General features: G+C 38.2%; 1 protein-coding gene across 2 annotated transcripts in view; it reads left to right on the forward strand.

The window, feature by feature from the left end:
* Positions 1-26,448, forward strand: part of UMAD1 (UBAP1-MVB12-associated (UMA) domain containing 1) — a 248,990-nt gene that overhangs the window by 161,767 nt on the left and 60,775 nt on the right. For both annotated transcript variants that reach the window (XM_060304639.2, XM_030857222.2), the window contains one exon: positions 3,336-3,409. In XM_060304639.2, coding sequence (XP_060160622.1) covers positions 3,336-3,409 — 74 coding nt within the window. The remainder of the gene's footprint in view (positions 1-3,335; positions 3,410-26,448) is intronic.

Raw genomic sequence — 26,448 nt, forward strand, 5'->3', positions numbered from 1 at the left:
TCAGTTATACACATATAGACATTCTTTTTTTGTATTCTTTTCCATTATAGTTTGTCCCAGGAGATTGGATATAGTTCCCTATGCTATGCAGTAGAATCTTGTTGTTTTTCCATTCTACATGTAATAGTTTGCATCTATTTTGTTGTTTTTGTCCTTCCTTTTAAACAGCTGACTTGCAAATGAAATTTTTGAATCTATACAGCACATAAGTTAGAATTAACTGATGTCTGAAAACTAAAGTACCTTATTTCACATTTATCACATGCATCTTTATTGTTGAAGTATCTAACTTTCATGTGGGTTATAACAAGTTAGAGAAAATAATTGAATTTTTACCATGATCAAATAATTCTTCAGTGGGAGGAAAAAACTTCAAAAGTTATATTTCACTGTGACCTGTTCTTTTCTGTTTGTTGTTTGTGTAGTTTTCAGTTTGTGCCTTTGTTTATAGAGAATCATCTCGCAGATGGCATTTCTCCTTGTAATCAGTTATTGTCCTGAGTCATCGCCAGATATGGCATTCCAGGAAGTAGTGATTGTACAGTTGCTTCCAGGCAGATGTGTTGTGTGATGTCAAGAGCACTGGCTGATAACCTTTCTGGTTATTCAGGCAGTAGGGAGAAATGGAGAAAGTGTGGTACAGATACACACCTTGGAATTAGAAACTGGCAAAGGAAGCACAGATTTTGTGCTGAATGATTTCAGCCAAATAGTGTTTGTATGGCTAGGGGATGGCCCAATAATCATTTTAAAAGGTGAAAAAATATCTTTCTTGAGTAAATGACCTTTCATATTGGATGTCACATACTTCCGTATCAACCTCAGGCATGTGAGTTATTAAACACACCTGACCTCAATATACAGAGACTTGCATTACCTTGTCTGCTCATGCTGTTGTGGTCTCAGTGGTCTCATTGCCTTTACCCAAGCAAACTAAACAACTTGTGCATTGGTTTTGCCATCTGTGAACTGGGGGTTGATTAGCTTATCCCTAACTTTCAGAGACAAGGGGGATTTCTGAAAATAAGATTCTTCCTGATGTGCAAATAAATGGTCAGTTTAAACAATAAGTTTAAAAAATCAAAATTGTTGTTTGACATCCTGGGTCATGAATGTAAGTTGACATAATTTTTCACTTAACAACTATTACCTCTATTATCCTATAGATGTAATTTAAAAGTTCCTGGGCTTCCCTGGTGGCTCAGTGGTTGAGAGTCCGCCTGCCGATGCTAGGGGACACGGGTTCGTGCCCCGGTCCGGGAAGATCCCACATGCCGCGGAGCGGCTTTGCCTGTGAGCCAGGGCCGCTGAGCCTGCACGTCCGGAGCCTGTGCTCCGCAGCGGGAGAGGCCACAACAGTGAGAGGCCCGAGTACAGCAAAAAAAAAAGAAAAGTTCCTAATGCTTTTGTTTCAGTATGATTCTTTTAAAAAATCATTAACTGTTTTTTGTAGGTTTGTTTTTTTGCGGTACGCGGGCCTCTCACTGTTGTGGCCTCTCCCGCTGCTGAGCACAGCCTCCGGACACGCAGGCCCAGTGGCCATGGCTCACGGGCCCAGCCGCTCCGCGGCATGTGGGATCCTCCCGGACCGGGGCACGAACCCGTGTCCCCTGCATCGGCAGGCGGACTCTCAAGCACTGCGCCACCAGGGAAGCCCCATTAACTGTTTTTAAAATCTAACAAGTTATGCTCCAAGTACAGATCACTAATAACAATACATCATAATGGTATTTAATAAATTTGCCTTTTAAGTTTCACAAATGTGTTTTAGAGGAAAAACACTAACCGTATGCTCAAATAAAACTTTTATTACATACCATTTAGTATTATCACAGTTTTATAGACTAGAAACTATAAATAGAAGTTCACTAATTTACTCAGCTTTTATGGAACACCTACTATGTGCTGGGTTCTGCCCACTAGTAATAATGCTGTACTTAGCTGAGAACACAACTTGTAGGCTGGAATATGCATGATGTGCTTGGGTTTTAAACATTTGGGGGATTTCCTTTACCTTTAAGTAAATAAACTACCAACTTAATTCTTGCTTTATGGTTTTAGAATTTAACAGAATTTTATTTAATTCTTTAAAATTTTCACAGGCCCCTTTCTTGACTACAGCCTGGTAAACTAAACTTTCGTGTTTCACTGTGGAAAAGTTAAGCCCAGCCCAGACTTTCATACTTTGTTACCTCCAGTGAAGACTGTGACTTTCCCTATGTTAACAAATTCCTAACCTTTAGTGTCAGCCAAGTCATTATATATGAATTTTGTAATCTTCCCTGTTGTAGGCATTCCTGAGCTGGCTTAATTTTATGGGAAGAGCAGTTTACAGATTACTAAATTAACCTCTCATTATGCTTTTAAGAAGTACGCTGATTGTTTCTTTACCTACCATATGTTAATCACAGATTATTAGTTAATAAATTATAATAGGACAGTAATACATTAAATTATGCCTGTACTTACCTAACTATATTTCTGTCTGTCCTATGTCCTTAGAGGCAGCCTAGTCACCAACTTTGATTAGTAATATAACCCTCCCAGGCACCACCTTTAGGAATCAAACTATTAACTGAATGCTAATTTATGAATTTGTTCATTGTTCTTTCCTGCTGTAAAAATTGTTTGACATATGGTTAATTACTACATGCAAACATATATAGCTACTCTGAGGCAAATCCACAGAGACACAAGTAAACACTTATAAAGAGTAAACCTTATTAAAAAACAAATTTGAAGGACAGTTATTCATATTATAAAGCCTTTTTTTTTTAAGACTTTTTTTTTTTTGCGGTACGCGGGCCTCTCACTGTTGTGGCCTCTCCCGTTGCGGAGCACAGGCTCCGGACGTGCAGGCTCAGCGGCCATGGCTCACGGGCCCAGCCGCTCCGCGGCATGTGGGATCTTCCCGGACCGGGGCACGAACCCGTGTCCCCTGCATCAGCAGGCGGACTCTCAACCACTGTGCCACCAGGGAAGCCCCAAGACTTTTAATGTTTGAAAATAATTTGCTTTATCTTCAAATTATAAGTTTTCCTACTTTATTTGAAGTATGACTTGATTTCCAAAATATAAATTCACTTGATTTTTCCAGAGTAAACCTATATAAAGCAGGATACATTTCTGGTTTAGATTGTATACCTATGTATTTACGGATGATTCTGTGACCTTTATAAAATTACTGTTCTTAAATATTAACTTGTTTACTTTGTAACAAAGGAAGTAGTAATTGCTTCCACAGTGTGAAACATGCGAAAGATATTTCAAATAAATAGTAGACAGTTTGGCCACAGTGGTATGGTAAAGTTTTATTTTTTTCTTTTGCTTCATAGGAGATACACCTCATGAGCAAAGAGTGGCAGCAAGAGGCAAAACTTCAGACATCGAAGGCAATGAGACTTTGGAGGTAAGTGAAACTCAATGAGTCCTTTTGGGGTAAAACCGAATAAGTCAATGTGATTATGTACACCGCTGAGGATAAATAGTAACTTCCACTCTTGCTATGCAAATAGGTGCCTAGGTATCAGGAGAACAGGTGATCTGCTGAAAATCAGGGTATGGCAGGCAGGAGTGACTTCCTAAATGCTAAGCTTTTCCCAGTGCTGCTAATGGAAACTCTGTTGGAAATAGAGGAATAGAACACTGAAGTTAAAACATTTGAATTATTTTTACTTGAGAGATTATTTTCTATTACATTTGAATAAATAGGTAATATATGAACCTATAGAGAAAGGTTTGAAAATAACTTATTCAGAACTGTCCTACATTAGCATTTCCACCATCAAAGTACACTCCTTGACATTGTTTGGTAAAAAGACTAAGGCTTTTGTTCTTTTCCACCTGAGAAAATTATTTGTTCTTTGTGGGTATGTGAACGTGTAGTTCACATACTTTCATATTCTGTGTAGAAACATACTAACCTTATTTAATCACTGAAATAGTCATTTTTAAGACTTTGGGGGAATGTTAACTATTAGAGTGGAAGAGATATCCTTGGATTTTGAAACCTTCTATGTGGTGACACACCTCTACTTATATTCTACATGTAGAACGTGAGGGTATTGCATACCACTGGCGTGACATCAGGGAACCTGACCTGTTTGATTCATCACCGTATCCGCAAAGCCTAGCACAGAACAGGAAGTCAAAAATATTTGTTGAATGAATGAATGAATACAATCATGAGTTATAAATAGAGAGTAATAGTCATCTTAAGAAGAGAGATTTTTTTTTTTTTCCGGTACGCGGGCCTCTCACTGCTGTGGCCTCTCCCGTTGCGGAGCACAGGCTCCGGACGCGCAGGCTCAGCGGCCATGGCTCACGGGCCCAGCTGCTCCGTAGCATGTGGGATCCTCCCGGACCGGGGCACGAACCCATATCCCCTGCATCGGCAGGCGGACTCTCAACCGCTGCGCCACCAGGGAAGCCCAGAAGAGAGATTTTTTTGTATTTATATTTTCCACAGTGAGTAAATATTTTATAATCAAGAGAAAAACATTTAAAGAAGTTACATGGGAAGTAAATTGATGTAGAAGAAGAAAAGAGCCATCTTTCCCATAAAACTGTGCATTGTTGTTTTTTATTAATGCATGCAACAAATATTTATTAAGCACTGACTGTATTCAATGCACGGTGCAAGGGGCTGAGTATATAGTACTGAGAAAAAAGATACAAGGACAAAGAAAAATTTCCTGTCTATATGTTGAAGCATCTTGATCTCTTTTATGTATTCAGATATTTATTGAGTACTGAACATAAGTAGCATCTTTGATAGGAAATAAAGGTTGATATATTTGAGCTTTAGGAAAGAACCACCAAGATGGTTTAGAAATCATCCGTGATTACTTGAATTTAACTGCTTAGTTATGTATGTGATTCAGTGGAAATGTCTGCGGAACTCAATTATTTTTCAAAGTCGATTTATTGATAGGAGGAATTCCAAGATTAATTTTGAAGGAAAGAAACTTTTGAGAATAGATCCTCAGAGATTTGAAACTAGCTCATTATTGTGCTACTTCCTAGTCTCTCCACTATACAGTCAATTCTTAACCATTAAGACTGGATTTTTATACTCATGGTATAACAGATAAAAGTGCCTTCTCTCTGAATAGTTGCTGGGGATTGGGAAGACACCGTTTGCTCTCAAAGAGCTTACTGATGTAGCAGAAATGAAATAGGGAGACTCCAAATGAGATGACAGGGTTAGGTCAGTACAAGAGGGTAATACTAAAATACTTTTAGAGGCTAGTGTGATTCACCACAGAAAAGCCAACTAATCACTTATCCCCACCTTAAGTGTCCAAAATGGAATTTATTATTCCTTGCTTTAAAAATCTAAAACCACAAACATTGCTTCATGTTTCCTACCCCTCCCCGCCCCATAATCTACCTTGACGGGTCAAGATGAGTCTTATCTAGTCTCATGGTTTTAAAATCTTTGAAGAGTCTGATGACTTCCAAAGTATATCTCCACATAGACCTCACCCCAGAGCTGTAGACTGTATCCAGCTGTCTACCTGCCATTTCACTTACAAGTTTCTAAACAGTTCAGCCTTTACTTGAGCAAAGAAGAACTATTGATTTCTGACCCCACCACCCTGAAGCTTCTCTCTGCTCAAGTTTTCACCATCACTGTTTAATAACACCACGCTTTATATACTGGTTTAGAATCACACCCCCTGAGGTACCCCTGGTTCCTTTCTTTCCCTCACAGTCTACATGCAGTTCCACCCGTAAGTCCTATCACCTCTCCTTCTCTATATCCAGACTCTAACCCCGTCTCAACATGGGCACTGCTAGGAATTTAAGCCACCACTTTCGCCCAGACTCTCTGCCTCCATTCTTCCCCCTTAAGTCCGTTCTCTTCACAGCCCGCAGAAATTGAATCAGGTCACATCACTCCTTGGCTTCAAACATGCTGGCTGCCCACTGTAACTGGAATCACTGCTAAGCTCTTTACAGTGGGCTACAAGGTGCTCCATGTGCTCTCAGACTTCATTTCTCTTCATACCCCAAACCCCATCCCTGTCCACCAGCTGCCTTTCTGTCCCTTGATCATGTTAAGCTCTTTCCTAGCTCAGCCTTTTCGTTTGCTACCCCTTCTTTACTGGAGCCTCACTTGCCTGCCCCCTTATCATTAAGGTCTTAGTTCAAGTGTCAGTCTTCGTGAGGACCTCAGCTAAAGTGTCTCTTCCCCCAGTCACTCTCACGTAACCCTGTTTTATTTTCTCCATCACGGTTATCACTATTTCAGATTATCCACTTGTTTACTGTCTGCCTCTCCTGACTACAGTGAAAATAGACTGTGGGTCTAGAATAATGTCTGGAACATAGAAGGTGCTCAATAAACAGCTGTTAACTGATAATCTAGATTTCATTGAATGTCATCATCTGTCTTGGCAAATTAAAGGCCTAAAAATGTCATTTGACTCATTCTTCTCAGCCCCCCTTTATCAAATCTGTCATCAAGTCCTGTTGATTCTTGATGTTGATGTTCTTCTTGATTCAAATATCTTCCAAATCTGATTCCTCATACTCCATCCTCATCTGTCCACTTGACTGTTATTAGACAAGCAGCTTCTTTCCCAAATCCCTTTCTGAAAAAGAACAGCAGGGTTTTTTGTTGTTGTTGTTTTGTTTTTAGTTCAGGCCCCCAAATGCCTTGAAATCTACAGAATAAAGCTTAAACCCAAAGCCCTGTTCAAGTGTCACCTTCGTTGTGAACTCTTTTCCCTGCTTTCCCAGCCAGAGATAACCCCAGAGTCCTTTTACTACTTGTGTTGTCTTTTATGACTTCACTATAGTGTGAGTTCCTGGAAGGTGGAGACTCCACCTTCTTTACCTTTACAGCCTCTGCACAGACATATATGATGTGACATAGGTGCCCAGTCAATGATTTCTAGATGGATACATGAATAATAAGTGGTCTTCTGCAAATGCTGTCTTATGAGTAAATCTCTTCATTTAGTTCTGTTTTCCATCTTACATTATCAACACACAGTTATTTTTTTCTCACTGTGAAAAAAAATGTTTTTCTTATATTTCTTAGAGTTACCCATAAACAAAAAATCTGTTAATTTAGATTATTTTTGACACTCAGTACATTAGCAAGGCAAAGTATAATGATTTCAGTTGATTTTTTGAAAGACATGCATCGATTAAAACGTTGTAACTATTGTACCTAATAGGAAAGTCTCATTATTTTCATTTTTAATGGCTATATATTGAAATATTATTTATAACGAAAACATATTTGGTCAGTTAGTGTGGGTTCCATAGAGCTTCAAAATAACACTCTTAATTACCAAAACATAAGTTGTTTTTCTAGAGACCCTTTGGAGAAGGTAGATTTTAGTATCCCCAAAAAGTTTTTTTGGTGAATTCAGATAAACATGTAGATTGCCTACTATTTTCGAGGAATTGTTGGACATGGGGCAGAGAGGATATGAAGATATGTAAGACTCCGTGATTCTAACTTATAGAAGCTGACATTCTCAATCTATTCATGAAAATTAGAAAATTCCACACGTCCGTATAATATAAAGTGGAATAAATAAGTTTCTTAAATTCCATAACTACAAAGATAACTGAGACTTTAGTGGAGGAAGAAATATCATTAGGGAGAATCAAGCAAGGCTTCATGTATTAGGTGAGCTTTGAACCATGAAAAAATTTTTTTTTACTATTTATACAATTAATTTTATATGATTAATATAAATTCCTGTGAAATGAAATCCCTCATTAAAAACATTTTAGACATACAGAAGCAAATCATGGTATGAAACTACTTTCCCCACATGGATCTCAATGACAGGTAATAAAATATTTTAAAAAATGAATGGAACCTGGCCTGTGCTATACTGTAGTTTTAATGGCAGTTAAAATATTTTGTTATAGATAGCTAGTGGGAAGCAGCCTCATAGCACAGGGAGATCAGCTCGGTGTTTTGTGACCACCTAGAGGGGTGGAATAGGGAGGGTGGGAGGGAGATGCAAGAGGGAGGAGATATGGGGCTATATATATACGTGTAGCTGATTCACTTCGTTATACAGCAGAAACTAACACACCATTGTGTTGATTATTATTTATACTCCAATAAACTTGTTAAAAATGTGTATATATTTTTTGTTAAGTAGTCTACGATGTTTTCCCTTATACTTTATAGCCCAAGTATACTTCAAAACTGTGTTGCCTCTCCAAGCACAGCTGTCTCACAGACATCATGGAAATTCTAACATCTAGATGAAATATAATTTGAAAAAAAGGAGATCTGGTTTGGGCATCAAATAAGTTAAATTTTACAAAGTTGGAGTATAACTTATTCTAATACACAAAAGACTCTATGAAAAGCAGCATATTTTTTTGTATAAGTAATTAGTGGGACTTTCTACTTCAAGAAACAGAAAATAATATAGCATTCATTCCAGGAAATCATAACTTAAGTACATTTTTCTCTTCTTTAATCCCCCTCTCTAAATATTTCAGGGTTTCTATTAATGATGACTTTAATTATTTACTACTGTTTGTACCTTATCTTTCCCTGTATATGATCCTAAAGTATCATTACCTAAAATAGGGTAACTTAAGGAAACAATGAACTATTTAGTCATCAAATGTGGTTTCTCCCAGGTTGTGCTTTCGTCTCATGTTTTAATTGCCCTTGGTAACTCTTAACAGAATTCACCATGTTTTTGTTGTGTAGTGTATAAAGCTCCTGTAAACCGTGTTTGGGCTTATTAAAGTCATTAGACTCTAGTACTTGGGGAAAAAGTGATAATTTGGAACTAATTATCCAATTGTAAGTTTATCTTCCTTCTTTTCCTTCTTTTTTTCTTGTTGCCTTTCTGGGTAAATTTTGGTAGTGAGTTGTAATGACATTACAACTACTTATTGCTCTCTGCTACTGTAGGAGCCTGGTTATTTACAGCTCATGGGGATAAACCCGCAGATTAATGGGGGACCTTGTTTTGAATTTTTGTCATTATGATTCATTTCTTCAGGGAATTAACATTACAAGTAAGTAAGTAAGTAGTCATTCTTTTCTAATCTTCAATCGTGGAAAGTGTTTTATATTGTGAAAACTGGAACCATATTAGCTACTAATTTACTAGTGGACCTATTGCTTTTTGGTCTGTAGGTGTACTTTGAGAGCTATGAATATGGAAATATCAGTTTTTTAATATAATTATATCCAATTTTGGTGACTGTTAATTTTAACCAGTTTTAGCAGATACTTTTGGATTGTTAGTTGAACTTAAATTTCTTTTATTTGTACTACAAAAAGTATTTTTAAATTTGCATTTTTGTTAGCCTCTTTATTTTATTGAAATATATTTGACATACAATATTATATTAGTTTCATGTATACAACATAGTGATTCAACATTTGTATGCATTGCAAAATGATCACCACAATAAGTCTAGTTAACCATCTGTCACTATACAAAATTAATACAGTATTATTGACTGTATTCCCCATGCTGTACATTACATTCTCATGACTTATAACTGGAAGTTTGTGTAACTGAAATTTGCATTTATTTTTGGTCTCAAAGATATAGGAATATGTTTATTTAGTTAGTTCACTAGCCTAAAGATAACAAAATACAAAAACAAGCCAATAAAAAACTCCCCACAAAACCACAATTCCATTTGTATATTTGTTTTGAATGACAACTAATCCACATATGCATATGGAGACGTATAAAATAATAACTAACAGATGGTATAGCTGCAAAGTAGGATTTATAAAGATTATTATCAGCTGGTGGTATTGAGATACTGTGGTTACACTGACAGAAGACACAAAAATTACTTATAATAATAAACTGTGACACTAATAATCTCCCAACTTCTGTTAACCAAAGTAGCTTATTGCGTATTTAATATAAAATTTTTAATGAAGATCTAAAATAATCTTACAGCCAATTTGTACTAGGAAATTTAATAGCAGTTGCAAAACAGTAAGGTAGTAGCAACAACAACAAAGTGTTTGCTAAGATTATTAAATGCATAATATTAGAATCCCTGGGAAGTACAGTAAAGATATGGGGGACTTTGTTTATTCATGTCATTTGAAGCACACATCTCAATCTAGTACACAGTATTTGTAATTTCTTATTTGCATATTTGTAAATTGTTGAGTTACATGTGAAATTCATAGTTGAGTAATTTAGGGAACAAAAATTGATTTTTTGAAAAAGATATAGAATGAATACAAAGTATAGAATGAATACTTCCTTTATGTCTTTTAACAAAGCTATAGGAGCCTTCAGACTCGGTAGGGATGAATTTCCTTGTTCTTTTCTTTTATATAGTCATTAAAATGAATGAGAATATCCTTGAACTTTATAAATTCCATATGATGTAGACTTTGGTTACCACTCCTTAAAAGGGGGTATAAGATTATCCTATTAAAGACCTACTTGTGTGTAGAAAAGAATTGAGGTTGGGTGGTATAGGAAAAAAAGAGACTCGAGTGATTCTCAAGAATAGTTTCAAGAATAGCAAACATTCATCCACTGGGTGTTAGGATTTCGGTTTTAAGAATTTTTTAGTATAATTATGGTATATAAGTTTATAAATTTAAAGTATGAGTGATCTCGGGTGGCCTCAGCCTGTGGCAGCTTGAAGCAGGATTTCAGTTTCCAGCCAGAGATTGAGGTTGGGCAGCGGCAGTGAGAGCGCTGAATCCTAGCCACCAGACCACCAGGGACTAGTGGCCAGTGACAAGGCCCTGGCCCGTCAGCTGTGTAGAAGCGACTTTCCACATAGAGACGGAAAGTAGTGAAGCAAGTAAAGTGTTTATTAGGAGGAAAAAGAGTACAGTACGTGTGGATAGACACACGGGTGGGCTCAGAGAGAGAGTCGCGCCCTCATGGTAGTTTGAATCACATTTATGGGGCATTTCTTCCGGGTTTCCTTTGACCAGTCATCTTGCTTTGCCTGGTTCTGAGTCTGTATTTGTTATATCTCAGGGTCCTTCCCTGTGTGCGTGCACATCTCTTAGCCAAGAAGGATTCTAGTGAAGAGGCCTATGGTTAGTTGACATCACTTACTATGGGATGGTGCCCCCTCCCTTTTTGACCTCCAAGGGGCCTTTCTGCACATGTGTAGTCGGGGAGGTCTCCTTGACTTCAAGAATGAGGAATATTTGGCCTTTTATCTGGGCAGGGCCCAGCCTCCTCCATCATCCTGCTTTTATGGAGTTTCTGCTATTATGGAGTTTCTGTCCACAGGGGAGAAACTGTTCAGCCTGGGACCCATCTATCTCCTGCCTCATGGCGGGTGTAAAGATGATTATGAAACTGTTAATTCTCACAAGATATTCATAGTCCAAATACAGGTATAATGGGAATTGCTATTGAAGGCAGTTTAAATTGGTACAACCATTTTTGGTAAGCATTTTTGCAAGTATCAAGAACCATAAAGACATTAATATACTTTGACAGTAATTCCACTTTTAGGATTCTATTCTGAGAAAATAATCTTTTAAATCCACAAGAAGTTGTATGTACAGAAAGATGGCAATCCACTTAATGGAATATTTTTTAGTTTTCATAAGTGAAATTTATGATTAGTTTTCAATAAAGACTCTTGGTTTCATAATTTCAGTTAGAAGATTTGAGGTACAAAATTATATTTACAGTATGATTATTGCTATATAAAAACTGTGCAGAAGGGCTTCCCTGGTGGCACAGTGGTTGAGAGTCCGCCTGCCGATGCAGGGGACACGGGTTCGTGCCCCGGTCCGGGAAGATCCCACATGCCGCGGAGCGGCTGGGCCCGTGAGCCATGGCCGCTGAGCCTGCGCGTCCGGAGCCTGTGCTCCGCAACGGGAGAGGCCACAACAGTGAGAGGCCCGCGTATGGGGAAAAAAAAAAAAAAAACTGTGCAGAAAAAGATGATGTAATACATAAAAACATTAAGAGTAGTTGCCTTTGGAATGATAGATAAATAGGTTAAATCATACTGTCCAGTGTTCGGATTTTCCTATTTGTCTATAATGAGTATATCTTATATTTTAAATGATAGTAAGTCTGATGGTGAGTATATTGCTTATTAACAGAAGAACTATTTTGGATGGCAGTAAAAATGATGGAACAGTCTACTGAGGATGATCTTTAGGAGATATGTAGGTACTTACCTGCTTTGGATTATTTAAGTTTAAGATCTCTTAATTAGTTGATCCCAGAGCATCACATCTGATCATGGTTTGTCGAAACATCTGTCCTCTCACCTAGAGGACTTTCCAGCAGGGAGAAGAGTGAGGTGACTTGGAGTTTATTCTTCACATATCATTAGAAATCACGTGGCCCAGACTGTTCTCATTGATCTACCTGTCAGTGTCATAGTATCAGTTATAAAGTCATATTCCCCCTCCCCCCAAAAGGTTGTGGGTTACTGGTTTGAACATGTATTTGTCTACAAATCTTGCTTTTGCCTCTATATCTATGATTCTGAGACTCTTAGTTTGAAGATATTAATTTCTCCCTTTATAACAGTTAGTTTATGAGAATATAATTTTATCCAAGATGAGTGCAAGGATTTCTGTTTTTTGTTTTTCCTAATACAGAACCATTTCAAATTTGTGATTTACTGGGAAATGAAGCACAGTTGGATTATTGCACTGTTTATATCATTTAAATGGTAAATTTAATTCTTTGATGTGTTTATCCTGCTATGCAGGATACCTTTTGGGAAAAAGATTTTGTAGAGTGCATCTCTCCAATCTTTATTTTCACTTGAATTACTGGACCATATAATATAGTAGAAAGTACATTTTTGCTGGATTCCTCTGCTCACCAAGTGTTTGATCTAGGACAAGTTGCTAAGCTTCTCTTCAACTTCAATTCTTAGTCAGTGAAGTAGGGGGATTAGATGCAGTGTCTGAGATCTTTTCCTCCCCAGAAGTCCTGGCCATTTACCTCTTTGGAAAGTGAATTGGAATTTTGCCACCAAACGCCAACCTTTATACTGCTGCTTTGATTGGGGGATGGAGGGGGGGTGGAGGGGGAGAATCTGATGCATAATGAAGATTTTAGATATTGATTAATCAGGCTTTCATGCTTGTTAGGAAGGAATTGTGCAAAAGTCCTTGCAGGTAACTTGTCAGACTGTGAAAACCACTTTCAAGGTCCTTGCTCTTGCTTACAAAGTCTGTTTGGGGAAATGATAAATTTGACCACTGGTAAAGAACAATTGAAATGCTTTATTATTTCTTTAAATCTATAAACTTTTTACTCTTGTATTTGACAATCAGATTACTGTGGGTTGTTGATAGCTCAAAACATTGGCAAGATGAATTAACTTGAGGCATGCTTATCAGTATTTGTAAAGATCTTTTCCATAACTTCAAATTTGTATATTTTTGTTACCACTGTGTCTTTGTCCTAGATTCAGTTTTGCTGGAAAAAATTAGAATTGAGAGGTCATAATTCTGGTATTTTCTGGTTTCCATTGGGGTTAACTAGCACACGGAAACATAATGTTTATTCATCCTAGCCAGAAAAGGCCAAACTATGTGAGGTGTATGAGAGCTGCCCCTGTTTCCATCCAAAATGCACATATGGTGTGGGTAAGCCAGCAATGTGAGTTTTATGCAATGTTTCTGCTCATGTACACAGTCTGTTGCTCAGCACCAATTATTCCTTGCCAGAAACCTGCTAACCTGCTGCTTTTGTAGCTCTGCTTGATGAAGCTAGGTAGCTTAAAGTGACCACAGTGATATTTATTTAACTTCAGCAATCTTCGTTTGTTAAAGTTATGTGACTTTAATCACCTGCCTCATCTTTAATCACCTGCCTCATCAATTCAATGAATTGAATGCCTCAATTCATTGCAATTGATTGCAATTGGAATCAAAGAATGGGAACCTGTAATTGCATTGCATGGAGCTACATTAGATCCAATATGTGTGTTTATTGTATGTGTTTAGAAGGAGGAAATAAATGTGGAAATGCTAGCTTTTTGCTTAGCAAATTTAGTTTTCTATCGCCAATTTAGAAGTTATTTTAAAAACCATAGAGAATGTTATTCTGTTTATCTGTTGGTAGTAATTTTATTGTCATTTTTCCAGTTTTCACTTTTGTAGTTTTAAAAACCACAGAATCAGCAGGGTAAGAGGTCCATGTTGGGAGAACAACTGTTCCCTATTTCCCACAGCCATCTTTTTTCTAATCTCCTGTTTTTTAATTAGTATCAAATGGTCCTTATTTTTTCCTCCTTTGGTTCATGTTACAGTCGTAACTTCTTGTGACTTTATAGAGAGTTTAAGTTGAAGCACAATGATATTTATGTTGTCTTCACACACAACTGGAGACTCTTTTGAAGGATAAATATCATCTAACTCCTTATGCAGTGGAAAAACTGGCATGCAGGTATGTACTTGGCCTAATTGGCGTTTTCTGAATATTCCACTTTGTACCTTACTGAGGATTCCTGTGAATATGCTTACGAGAGTGCATCAATATGAATACATAGAAAAAAATTACACCTTAGTTAAGCTCAGCTAAATTTACATAGATTTTACATTTCTTTCCAGACCTAACAGGCCCCATGTCTTACTATACGTCAGTTTTGTTTTTTTTTTCAGTGAACTCCTGTGTTCATCCTACACTGTTCATAATTGATATTAATTTTTACCTGTTCAAGGACTGTTTAATGTCCATTTTTGGAATGTCATATTCTTAGGTACATGCCTTTCACTCATTGCCTTTTAAATTAGTTAAGAAATCATTATGGGTGTGAATTCATAAATTTTCTCTAACATTAGTTATATAATAGGAAGTGTGTGTAGTAGAACCTCCTAATGTAAAAGCAAAAAGCCATAATTTTTTAAAGTAATGCAGCCTACCTTTTCTCTGCCCTTTAATGCCGATTTCTCCTTGGAGAAGGAGGAAAGATTGGCACATAAGTGCTACACCTAAGAGCAGCACAGTGCCAGTGGACTGAAGTACCATTTACATAATAAAAAGCCCCTGAAAACTTTCTCAGAACTTCTGAACTGAAAAGAGTCAGGAAACTGTTGCATAATCCTACTTCTTAAGTTGGTTTCGGTTGGAGAATAATTTAAAGAAAATGCTGTCTCTTTGTTCGTGTAGATATTCCGGGATTTATTACTAGATCAAGCCGGCCCATTGGAGAGCCGTATATTCCTATCTCATTGCCTCAGTTCTGCACAGATTGCCTTCCCTGAACTGTTTTTCAGCTTGATTGAATAACTCTGTGAGAAACTGTTGTGTGGAATACACTGTGACATTTGCTATTGAGGAATTGCTGAGACGTTGTCTGCTCTGTTAGTTTCTCCTGTGTGAAGTCCCACTTAGGTCTTCTGATTTCTTATTGCTTTTATGCTAACAGAAAATATTTTGTTTCTCCTGAGGTGGTAGTATTCTCTTTTTCTCATGGCCATTGTGAATTTTGTACCTAGTCATTTTTTTCCATTTTCCTTTGGCAAGAGGATGCTCAGACCTAAATTTACAGCTCAATTTTAGTAACTGTTTAGGACCCTATAGGATACATGTCTGCTTACTTTATTTTCCTCTTATTTCATACTCCTATTTTATATTTTTCCTAGTTATAATTTTTAAATTATTGTGAATCTTCTTGTTGGCTGCTTCAGATTCATTGTGAAGAAGAAAGAGTTAAAATATGCATTTATATGTATATTTATGTAATATATATAGAACAAGTCTGTATTTAAAGTGCTTTTTAATAGGTTATAAGAGATGTACACAACTCCCAATTTTGTCTCTCACTCCTCTTTTAAAAAATTACGTGTGACAAGATCATGAGTTTTTTTTACTGTGAGAATGTGTGTGACATTGGACACCTTTACTTACTCTCTCTCCGATGCCTCAGGCTCACACGCTGATTTCCAGTTTAACATGATTTCTTCAGGGTCCTTGTTGACTGGTGGCCCCAGGTAAAAGGAGCCTCCTTTCCAGATTGTCAGCCCTGCCTAGCTGCTTTCAGGCAGCGTGTACCTCAGGCCTAGGCAGCTCTCACCCTTGCCACATCAACCACTTCATGGTCTCCTGCTACACACTTTTTTCATGCTCTACACATACATTTTAAGATGGTTTCCCAGTTGAATTTTAGGTATCAGTACGTACGACCTAGGAAAAGTGAGTACTTCATTTAGAGAGACATTGTCTTGGGAGTCATGGTTCCTCACAGTAGTTAGTTCACAGAACCCCTGCAGTAGCATGGATAGCTGCCAGGATGTGAACTTCATCATCAAATAGACATGGAGCTCCGATCTTGGCTCGCCTTGTATCACTAAGGTACCTTTGATAAAGTACTTGGCCTCTCAGACCTTCGTGTCCCTTTGCTATAAAATGAGAATGACACTACTTACTTTGAAGGGTTACTATAAGAATTAAATGAGTCAGTAGATAACATAGAGAATGGACTTGAGGACACGGGGAGGGGGAAGGGTAAGCTGGGACGAAGTGAGAGAGTGGCATGGACATATATACACTACCAAATGTAAAGTAGATAGCTAGTGGGAAGCAACCACATAGCACAGGGAGATCAGCTCAGTGCTTTGTGACCACCTAGAGAGGTGGGATAGAGAAGGTGGGAGGGAGACACAAGAGGAAGGAGATATGGGGACATATGTATATGTATAGCTGATTCACTTTGTTATACAGCAGAAACTAACACACCATTGTAAAGCAATTATACTCCAATAAAGATGTTTAAAAAAATATGAGTCAGTAGGTAATATTTATTTCTATGTCTACATACACAGTATCTCACATACTGGACACTCAATAAGAGTTTCTTTTTAAATTGGAAGAAATTATGGTTGATGCCTTGATACTCATGCCAAAATAGGATTGAAGGAAATCCCTAAATTTAGGAAATTCCTCAATCGGTTCGGAATTGGGCTCAGAAGAGTTACAGAGACCTGAAAGGCAGTGGCTTAAATTTAGGCCTTTATTTTTCCTATGTGACAAGAAGTCTGGTGGAAGGTGGTGGAAGCATTTTTCAGGAGCTCAAGTATGTCAAGGCTCATATTTTATGAGTCTTGATCTTTTCCTCATAGTTGCAGGATAGCTACTGCAATTCCAGCCATCATACTGACTTTCCAGGAAGTTGGAAAAAGGAAGCTAGTTGAGGGAGAATAAAAATACCTATGTCCAGAAACTTTCCAAATAATCTCTAACAAGAGTTTTACTGACTCTACTGTGTCACACACTAGGCTACCCCTAGTGGCAAGGGACCCTAGGAAATGGTTTTTTTTGCTTAGTATTTTACCACCTTCAGCAAAATCAGGGTGCAGTAATAAGGAAGAAAGGGATGATGAATATTGGATAGACTGTAAGCAGTCTGTGATATAGATACCATCCTGTTTTAATTTTAGAAGCTTCATTTTTGCCAACAGTAGACATGGGGAAGTAGAGAGAAACACCCATTGGTGATAACTGGATTCTGTTTGGAAGCAGAAAGGCTTTGAGTAGTCAAAAGGGGATGGGAAATAAAGGAGGATATTTACTTTTTATTTTTTGAATCTACGATAAGTTAGGCATGGTGCTAGTAGGAAATTTACATGTATTATCTCATTAACTTTTACCAATGAGATAGGCTATATTATCCAGATATCTTATAGAAGAGGCAGCCAAGGCCCAAGAACATCAGTTTCCCAAGGTCATATAACGAGTAACAGTAATGGAGCTGGATTTCGGACTTGCACCTGACTGACCACTGCTTTGCGCTGTATTGCTTTCCTGCATAACTCGGCAGAAACCTGCACGTTGCTTTTATTTTCCGTAGTGCCTTGTGCTCCTGGGGCCCATAATAACTATAGTTCGATTAATTATTTGTGTACAGAATTAAAATGGGCGCCATCTACAGGATTGCTGCCGTGGTTGCTGAAGGTTGTGTAGACCAGGCAGGGAGGCACAGGCGGTGGTGCTTCCTTCTTGTCATCACGCAGAGGTGGTGGTGGCCGCCTCTGTATTTCTGTAGCGCCTAAGGACATTCTTTAGGACAAAGAGAATGAGGCAGATCAGCAGTGACCAGTCTCAGGGAGCCAAAATCCAAAACTGAAAGCTGATAGAATGCTTGGCGTGGAGACGGGTGTCTTCTCAAGTCGGAAGCCAGCGAATTACTCTTGACTTCTTCCTCTCCCCCAAGCTTAACCCAGTTGATCAGCAAGTCACTTCGTTTCTAGCTCACTTATCTCTCCTGTCCTCTCCCTCTCCACTCCACCTGCAGTGGGTCAGGCCTTACTATCTCTCACGTGGACCATTGCAAAGACTTTCTGAAATAGCCTCCTCATCCCTAGTCTTACTTTCATTCAGTCCATTCGCCACAGATCTGACCATGTAGTTGCCTTATTTGATGACATAGGGGGCTCTTAGCTTCTTCTAGGATAAAATCCAGTAACTTTTGTCTGGGGTGCATGTCCCTTCATGATCTGGCCCTGCCCAGTGTATAAACATCCAGGTCTGTCCTGTGTCGTTTTACAGCGTTTCTTACCATGCCGTGAGCATATTCCTTTCTCCTGGAGTTTATGCGTGCAATTTTCCTTTTTTCCTCGAGTGCTTTCTCTACGCCTCACCCCTCATGAACACTTTGTGTAGTTCCGATCCTCCTTCAAACTCCTGCTCAAATATCTTTCACCTCGGGCGCCGTCTTTGTCTACCTCAGGCAGCATAAAGTCCTCTCTTCTGCTCTCTCTGCACACTTAAACACCTGTGTTCTGTGTCCTTGTATGGTGACCAGGTGCATCATGAACTGGGGATCCTGGCTGCTTCAGCATTGTGTTCTCTGTGCCTAGCACCATGCATGGCATGTGTCAGGCACTCAATAAATGCTTAATATTAGTTGCATGCAGGAATGAACATTTAGATTAGACCAAAGACAGAATAACTTGTTCAGCTCATTACCGTAGTACTGAAACACTCGTAACGTTGGCCAAATTCCTTACTTTTTCAATGCTGGATTAATGGGAGTATATTTGTAAAGTTACTCCATCTTTCCAAATTGAATTATTTACATCAGATTCTGCCATAGTTTCTGTTAGTTTTTCAGGTTATCTTTAATCATTCCCATTAGGCAGGCTCAGTGATCATTGGGATTCCCAAATCCTAAAGAGGCTCTTAGTTCTATTATGTATTATGCCTTTCCTCAAAACTCTGTTGTGTTTTGGACATTTCTCCTTTGTATTGACTGTTTTGGCATCCATTCCTGACTGAAGACACATTTTAAATGGTATTTTAAAAAGTGATTTTAAGTGTTTTTTCTCTTATTTTTAAGTAGTGATTCCTAAGTGTTTTTGGTATGTGTTTTGCCTTCCTTAGCTATTGAAAATAGTACAAGACTTTCTTGCACAAGAATTAAGAAGTTGGCAAAATAAGTAAATGATAAGCATCTGAAACTTTTCTTTAGACCATGGGTATTATTGCTACTCCTTAAAATTTTAATTCCCAATTTTTAGTGTATCAAATACTGTTTACATTCAACAGTTGCTTGTAGTGTGCTATATCTGACAAGTTACAGGTAATAACTGGAAGAATGTAAGATTGTTGAAAGCTGCGATCTTCTCTGTCTCATTTATTGCTGAAACTCTAATGCCTAAAAACAGTACTTACATATGGTAAGTGTCAAATAAATAGTTGTTGAAGGAAGGAAAGAAGGAAGCAATGGCAGTTGAATTTCAGTTAACCAGTGCCTGGGTAGCCTTCACCAGGGTGAACTTTCAAGTCCAAAGTCAACAAAAGAGAATTTTAGCACTTGTACACCAGACCTACAGAGACCCTCAGAAATCACACTTGTGCAAAAAGGGCCACTGAATCAGAACAGAAGGAGTGCACCATTGTTAGCTGGATAATCTCCATGAGTTTTACTTTTTTTTTAAACCTCCACTTCATGCCTATTGACATTGAGAACCGAAATCAGATTCTGTACTTTCAACTTCAGTAGTTGTAGTTTTGCTCTGAAGGAAAAATGGATTCAGATTCTGGTGTAACATTATTTAGTCACTAAAAGATCTGATGAGTAACTTTGCATTTTTATCATTGCCTATCTAAAACCTGCTTAGCCTGGTTAATAGATAATTCCCTAGTTTCTTATCCAAGTCAATTTTGAACTATCAGACCATTTTATTTATTTCAGTATTTCTTTTTTCATCTTTATTGAAGTATAATTGCTTTACAATGGTGTGTTAGTTTCTGCTTTATAACAAAGTGAATCAGTTATACATATACATATGTTCCCATATCTCTTCCCTCTTGCGTCTCCCTCCCTCCCACCCTCCCTATCCCACCCCTCCAGGTGGTAACAAAGCACCGAGCTGATCTCCCTGTGCTATGCGGCTGCTTCCCACTAGCTATCTACTTTACGTTTGGTAGTGTATATATGTCCATGCCTCTCTCCCGCTTTGTCACATCTTACTCTTCCCCCTCCCCATATCCTCAAGTCCATTCTCTAGTAGGTCTGTGTCTTTATTCCTGTCTTACCCCTAGGTTCTTCATGATATTTTTTTTTTCTTAAATTCCATATATATGTGTTATCATATGGTATTTGTCTTTCTCTTTCTGACTTAGTTCACTCTGTATGACAGACTCTAGGTCTATCCACCTCATTACAAATAGATCAATTTCGTTTCTTTTTATGGCTGAGTAATATTCCATTGTATATATGTGCCACATCTTCTTTATCCATTCATCCGATGATGGACACTTAGGTTGTTTCCATGTCCTGGCTATTGTAAATAGAGCTGCAGTGAACATTTTGGTACATGACTCTTTTTGAATTATGGTTTTCTCAGGGTATATGCCCAGTAGTGGGATTGCTGGGTCATAGGGTAGTTCTATTTGTAGTTTTTTAAGTAACCTCCATACTGTTCTCCACAGTGGCTGTATCAATTTACATTCCCACCAACAGTGCAAGAGGGGTCCCTTTTCTCCACACCCTCTCCAGCATTTATTGTTTTTAGATTTTTTGATGATGGCCATTCTGACCGGTGTGAGATGATATCTCATTGTAGTTTTGATTTGCATTTCTCTAATGATTAGTGATGTTGAGCATTCTTTCATGTGTTTGTTGGCAGTCTGTATATCTTCTTTGGAGAAATGTCTATTTAGGTCTTCTGCCCATTTTTTGGATTGGGTTGTTTGTTTTTTTGTTATTGAGCTGCATGAGCTGCTTATAAATTTTGGAGATTAATCCTTTGTCAGTTGCTTCATTTGCAAGTATTTTCTCCCATTCTGAGGGTTGTCTTTTCGTCTTGTTTATGGTTTCCTTTGCTGTGCAAAAGCTTTGAAGTTTCATTAGGTCCCATTTGTTTATTTTTGTTTTTATTTCCATTTCTCTAGGAGGTGGGTCAAAAAGGATCTTGCTGTGATTTATGTCCTAGAGTATTCTGCCTATGTTTTCCTCTAAGAGTTTGATTGTTTCTGGCCTTACATTTAGGTCTTTAATCCATTTTGAGCTTATTTTTGTGTATAGTGTTTTTGTGTTTTGTGTAGGGACTGATCTAATCTCATACTTTTACATGTACCTGTCCAGTTTTCCCAGCACCACTTATTGAAGAGGCTGTCCTTTCTCCACTGTACATTCCTGCCTCCTTTATCAACGATAAGGTGACCATATGTGCGTGGGTTTATCTCTGGCCTTTCTATCCTGTTCCATTGATCTATATTTCTGTGTTTGTGCCGGTACCATACTGTCTTGATTACTGTAGCCTTGTAGTATAGTCTGAAGTCAGGGAGCCTGATTCCTCCAGCTCCGTTTTTCATTCTCAAGATTGCTTTGGCTATTCGGGGTCTTTTGTGTGTCCATATAAACTGTGAAATTTTTTGTTCTAGTTCTGTTGAAAATGCCAGTGGTAGTTTGATAGGGATTGCATTGAATCTGTAGATTGATTTGGGTAGTAGAGTCATTTTCGCAATGTTGATTCTTCCTATCCAAGAACATGGTATATCTCTCCATCTATTTGTATCATCTTTAATTTTTTTCATCAGTGTCTTATAATTTTCTGCATACAGGTCTTTTGTCTCCTTAGGTAGGTTTATTCCTAGATATTTTATTCTTTTTGTTGCAGTGGTAAATGGGAGTGTTTTCTTGATTTCACTTTCAGGTTTTTCATGATTAGTGTATAGGAATGCCAGAGATTTCTGTGCATTAATTTTGTATCCTGCTACTTTACTAAATTCATTGATTAGCTCTAGTAGTTTGCTGATAGTAGCATCTTTAGGATTCTCTATGTATAGTATCATGTCATCTGCAGACAGTGACAACTTTACTTCTTCTTTTCCAATTTGGATTCCTTTTATTTCCTTTCCTTCTCTGATTGCTGTGGCTAAAACGTCCAAAACTATGGTGAATAAGAGTGGTGAGAGTGGGCAACCTTGTCTTGTTCCTGATCTTAGTGGAAATGCTTTCAGTTTTTCACCACTGAGGATGATGTTGGCTGTGGGTTTGTCATATATGGCCTTTATTATGTTGAGGAAAGTTCCCTCTATGCCTGCCTTGTGCAGGGTTTTTATCATAAATGGGTGTTGAATTTTGTCAAAAGCTTTCTCTGCATCTATTGAGATGACCATATGGTTTTTCTCCTTCAGTTTCTTAATATGGTGTGTTACATTGATTGATTTGCGTATATTGAAGAATCCTTGCATTCCTGGGATAAACCCCACTTGATCGTGGTGTATGATCCTCTTAATGTCCTGTTGGATTCTGTTTGCTAGTATTTTGTTGAGGATTTTTGCATCTATGTTCATCAGTGATATTGGCCTGTAGTTTTCTTTCTTTGTGACATCCTTGTCTGGTTTTGGTATCACGGTGATGGTGGCCTCATAGAATGAGTTTGGGGGTGTTCCTCCCTCTGCTATATTTTGGGAGAGTTTGAGAAGGATAGATGATAGCTCTTCTCTCAATGGTTGATAGAATTCGCCTCTGAAGCCATCTGGTCCTGGGCTTTTGTTTGTTGGAAGATTTTTAATCACAGTTTCAACTTCAGTGCTTGTGATTGGTCTGTTCATATTTTCTATTTCTTCCTGATTCAGTCTTGGAAGATTGTGCATTTCTAAGAATTTGTCCATTTCTTCCAGGTTGTCCATTTTATTGGCATAGAGTTGCTTGTAGTAGTCTCTCATGCTCTTTTATATTTCTGTAGTGTCAGTTGTTACTTCTCCTTTTTCATTTTTAATTCTGTTGATTTGAGTCTTCTCCCTTTTTTTCTTGATGAGTTTGGCTAATGGTTTATCAATTTTGTTTCTCTTCTCAAAGAACCAGCTTTTAGTTTTATTGATCTTTGCTATCGTTTCCTTCATTTCTTTTTCATTTCTGATCTGATTTTTATGATTTCTTTCCTTCTGCTAACTTTGGGGGTTTTTTGTTCTTCTTTCTCTAATTGCTTTAGGTGCAAGTTTAGGATGTTTATTCAAGATGTTACCTGTTTCTTAAGGTAGGATTGTATTGCTATAAACTTCCCTCTTAGAACTGCTTTTGCTGCATCCCATAGGTTTTGGGTTGTCGTGTCTCCATTTTCATTTGTTTCTAGGTAGTTTTTGATTTCCTCTTTGATTTCTTCAGTGATCACTTCGTTATTAAGTAGTGTATTTTTTAGCCTCCATGTGTTTGTATTTTTTATAGATCTTTTCCTGTAATTGATATCTAGTCTCATAGCATTGTGGTTGGAAAAGATACTTGATACAATTTCAATTTTCTTAAATTTACCAAGGCTTGATTTGTGACCCAAGGTATGATCTATCCTGGAGAATGTTCCATGAGCACTTGAGAAAAATGTGTATTCTGTTGTTCTTGGATGGAATGTCCTATAAACATCAATTAAGTCCATCTTGTTTAATGTATCATTTAAAGCTGTGTTTCCTTATTTATTTTCATTTTGGATGATCTGTCCATTGGTGAAAGTGGGGTGTTAAAGTCCCCTACTATGAATGTGTTACTGTCGATTTCCCCTTTTATGGCTGTTAGTATTTGCCTTATGTATTGAGGTGCCCCTATGTTGGGTGCATAAATATTTACAATTGTTATATCTTCTTCTTGGATCGATCCCTTGATCATTATGTAGTGTCCTTCTTTGTCTCTTATAATAGTCTTTATTTTAAAGTCTATTTTGTCTGATATGAGAATTGCTACTCCAGCTTTCTTTTCATTTCCATTTGCATGGAATATCTTTTCCATCCCCTCATTTTCAGTCTGTATGTGTCTCTAGGTCTGAAGTGGGTCTCTTGTAGACAGCATATATATGGGTGTTGTTTTTGTATCCTTTCAGCCAGTCTGTGTCTTTTGGTGGGAGCATTTAATCCATATACATTTAAGGTAATTATTGATATGTGTGTTCCTATTCCCATTTTCTTAATTGTTTGGGGTTTGTTATTGTAGGTGTTTTCCTTCTTTTGTGTTTCTTGCCTAGAGAAGGTCCTTTAGCATTTGTTGTAAAGCTGGTTTGGTGGTGCTGAACTCTCTCAGCTTTAGCTAGTCTGTAAAGGTTTTAATTTCTCAATCAAATCTGAATGAAATCCTTGCTGGGTACAGTAATCTTGGTTGTAGGTTTTTCTCCTTCATCACTTTAAATATGTCCTGCTAGTCCCTTCTGGCTTGTGGAGTTTCTGCTGAAAGATCAGCTGTTAACCTTATGGGGATTCCCTTGTGTGTTATTTGTTGTTTTTCCCTTGCTGTTTTTAATATGTTTTCTTTGTATTTAATTTTTGACAGTTTTATTAGTATGTGTCTTGGCGTGTTTCTCCTTGGATTTACCCTGTATGGGACTCTCTGTGCTTCCTGGACTTGATTAACTATTTCCTTTCCAATATTATGGAAGTTTTCAACTATAATCTCTTCAAATATTTTCTCAGTCCCTTTCTTTTTCTCTTCTTCTTCTGGAACCCCTATGATTCAACTGTTGGTGCGTTTAATGTCCCAGAGGTCTCTGAGACTGTCCTCAGTTCTTTTCATTTTTTTTTTTTTATTCTGCTCTGCAGTAGTTATTTCCACTATTTTATCTTCCAGGTCACTTATCCGTTCTTCTGCCTCAGTTATTCTCCTATTGATCCCTTCTAGAGTATTTTTAATTTCATTTATTGTGTTGTTCGTCATTGTTTGTTTCAGTTCTTCTAGGTCCTTGTTAAATGTTTCTTGCATTTTCTTTATTCTATTTACAAGATTTTGGATCACCTTTATTAGCATTACTCTGAATTCATTTTCAGGTAGACTGCCTATTTCCTCTTCATTTGTTAGGTCTGGTGGGTTCTTATCTTGCTCCTTCATCTGCTGTGTGTTTTTCTGTCTTCTCATTTTGCTTATCTTACTGTGTTTGGGGTCTCCTTTTTGCAGGCTGCAGGTTCATAGTTCCCGTTGTTTTTGGTGTCTGTCTCCAGTGGCTAAAGTTGGTTCAGAGGGTTGTGTAGGCTTCCTGGTGGAGGGGACTAGTGCCTGTGTTCTGGTGGATGAGGCTGGATCTTGTCTTTCTGGTGGGCACGTCCACGTCTGGTGGTGTGTTTTGGGGTGTCTGTGGCCTTATTATGATTTTAGGCAGCCTCTCTGCTGATGGGTGGGGTTGTGTTCCTGTGTTGCTAGTTGTTTGGCATAGGGTGTCCAGCACTGTAGCTTGCTGGTCGTTGAGTGAAGCTGGGTGCTGGTGTTGAGATGGAGATCCCTGGGAGATTTTCGCCGTTTGATATTATGTGGAGCTGGGAGGTCTCTGGTGGACCAATGTCCTGAAGTTGGCTCTCCCAACTCAGAGGCACAGCACTGACTCCTGGCTGCAGCACCAAGAGCATTTCATCCACACAGCTCAGAATAAAAGGGAGAAAAAGTAGAAAGAAAGAAAAAAAGAGGATAAAATAAAATAAAATAAAGGTATTAAAATAAAAAATAATTATTAAGAAAAAAAATTTTTTTAAGTAAAAGAAAAAAACAACGGACAGATAGAACCCTAGGACAAATGGTGAAAGCAAAGCTATACAGGCAAAATCTCACACAGAAGCGTACACATACACACTCACCAAAAGAGGAAAAGGGGAAAAAATAATAAATCTTGCTCTCAAAGTCCACCTCCTCAATTTGGGATGATTCGTTGTCTATTCAGGTATTCCACAGATGCTAGGTACATCAAGTTGATTGTGGAGATTTAATCCGCTGCTCCTGAGGCTGCTGGCAGAGATTTCCCTTTCTCTTCTTTGTTTGACCAGTTCCCGGGGCTCAGCCTTGGATTTGGCCCCGCCTCTGCGTGTAGGTCGCTGGAGGGCGTCTGTTCTTCGCTCAGACAGGACGGTGTTAAAGGAGCAGCTGCTTCGGGGACTCTGGCTCACTCAGGCCCCGGGGAGGGATGGTTGAGGATGCGGGGCGAGCCTGCGGCGGCAGAGGCCGGCATGACGGTGCACCAGCCTGAGGCGTGCCGTGCGTTCTCCAGGGGAAGTTGTCCCTGGATCCTGGGACCCTGGCAGTGGCGGGCTGCACAGGTTC

Source organism: Globicephala melas, chromosome 9 (assembly GCF_963455315.2).
Source record: "Globicephala melas chromosome 9, mGloMel1.2, whole genome shotgun sequence".
Lineage (NCBI taxonomy): Eukaryota > Metazoa > Chordata > Mammalia > Artiodactyla > Delphinidae > Globicephala > Globicephala melas.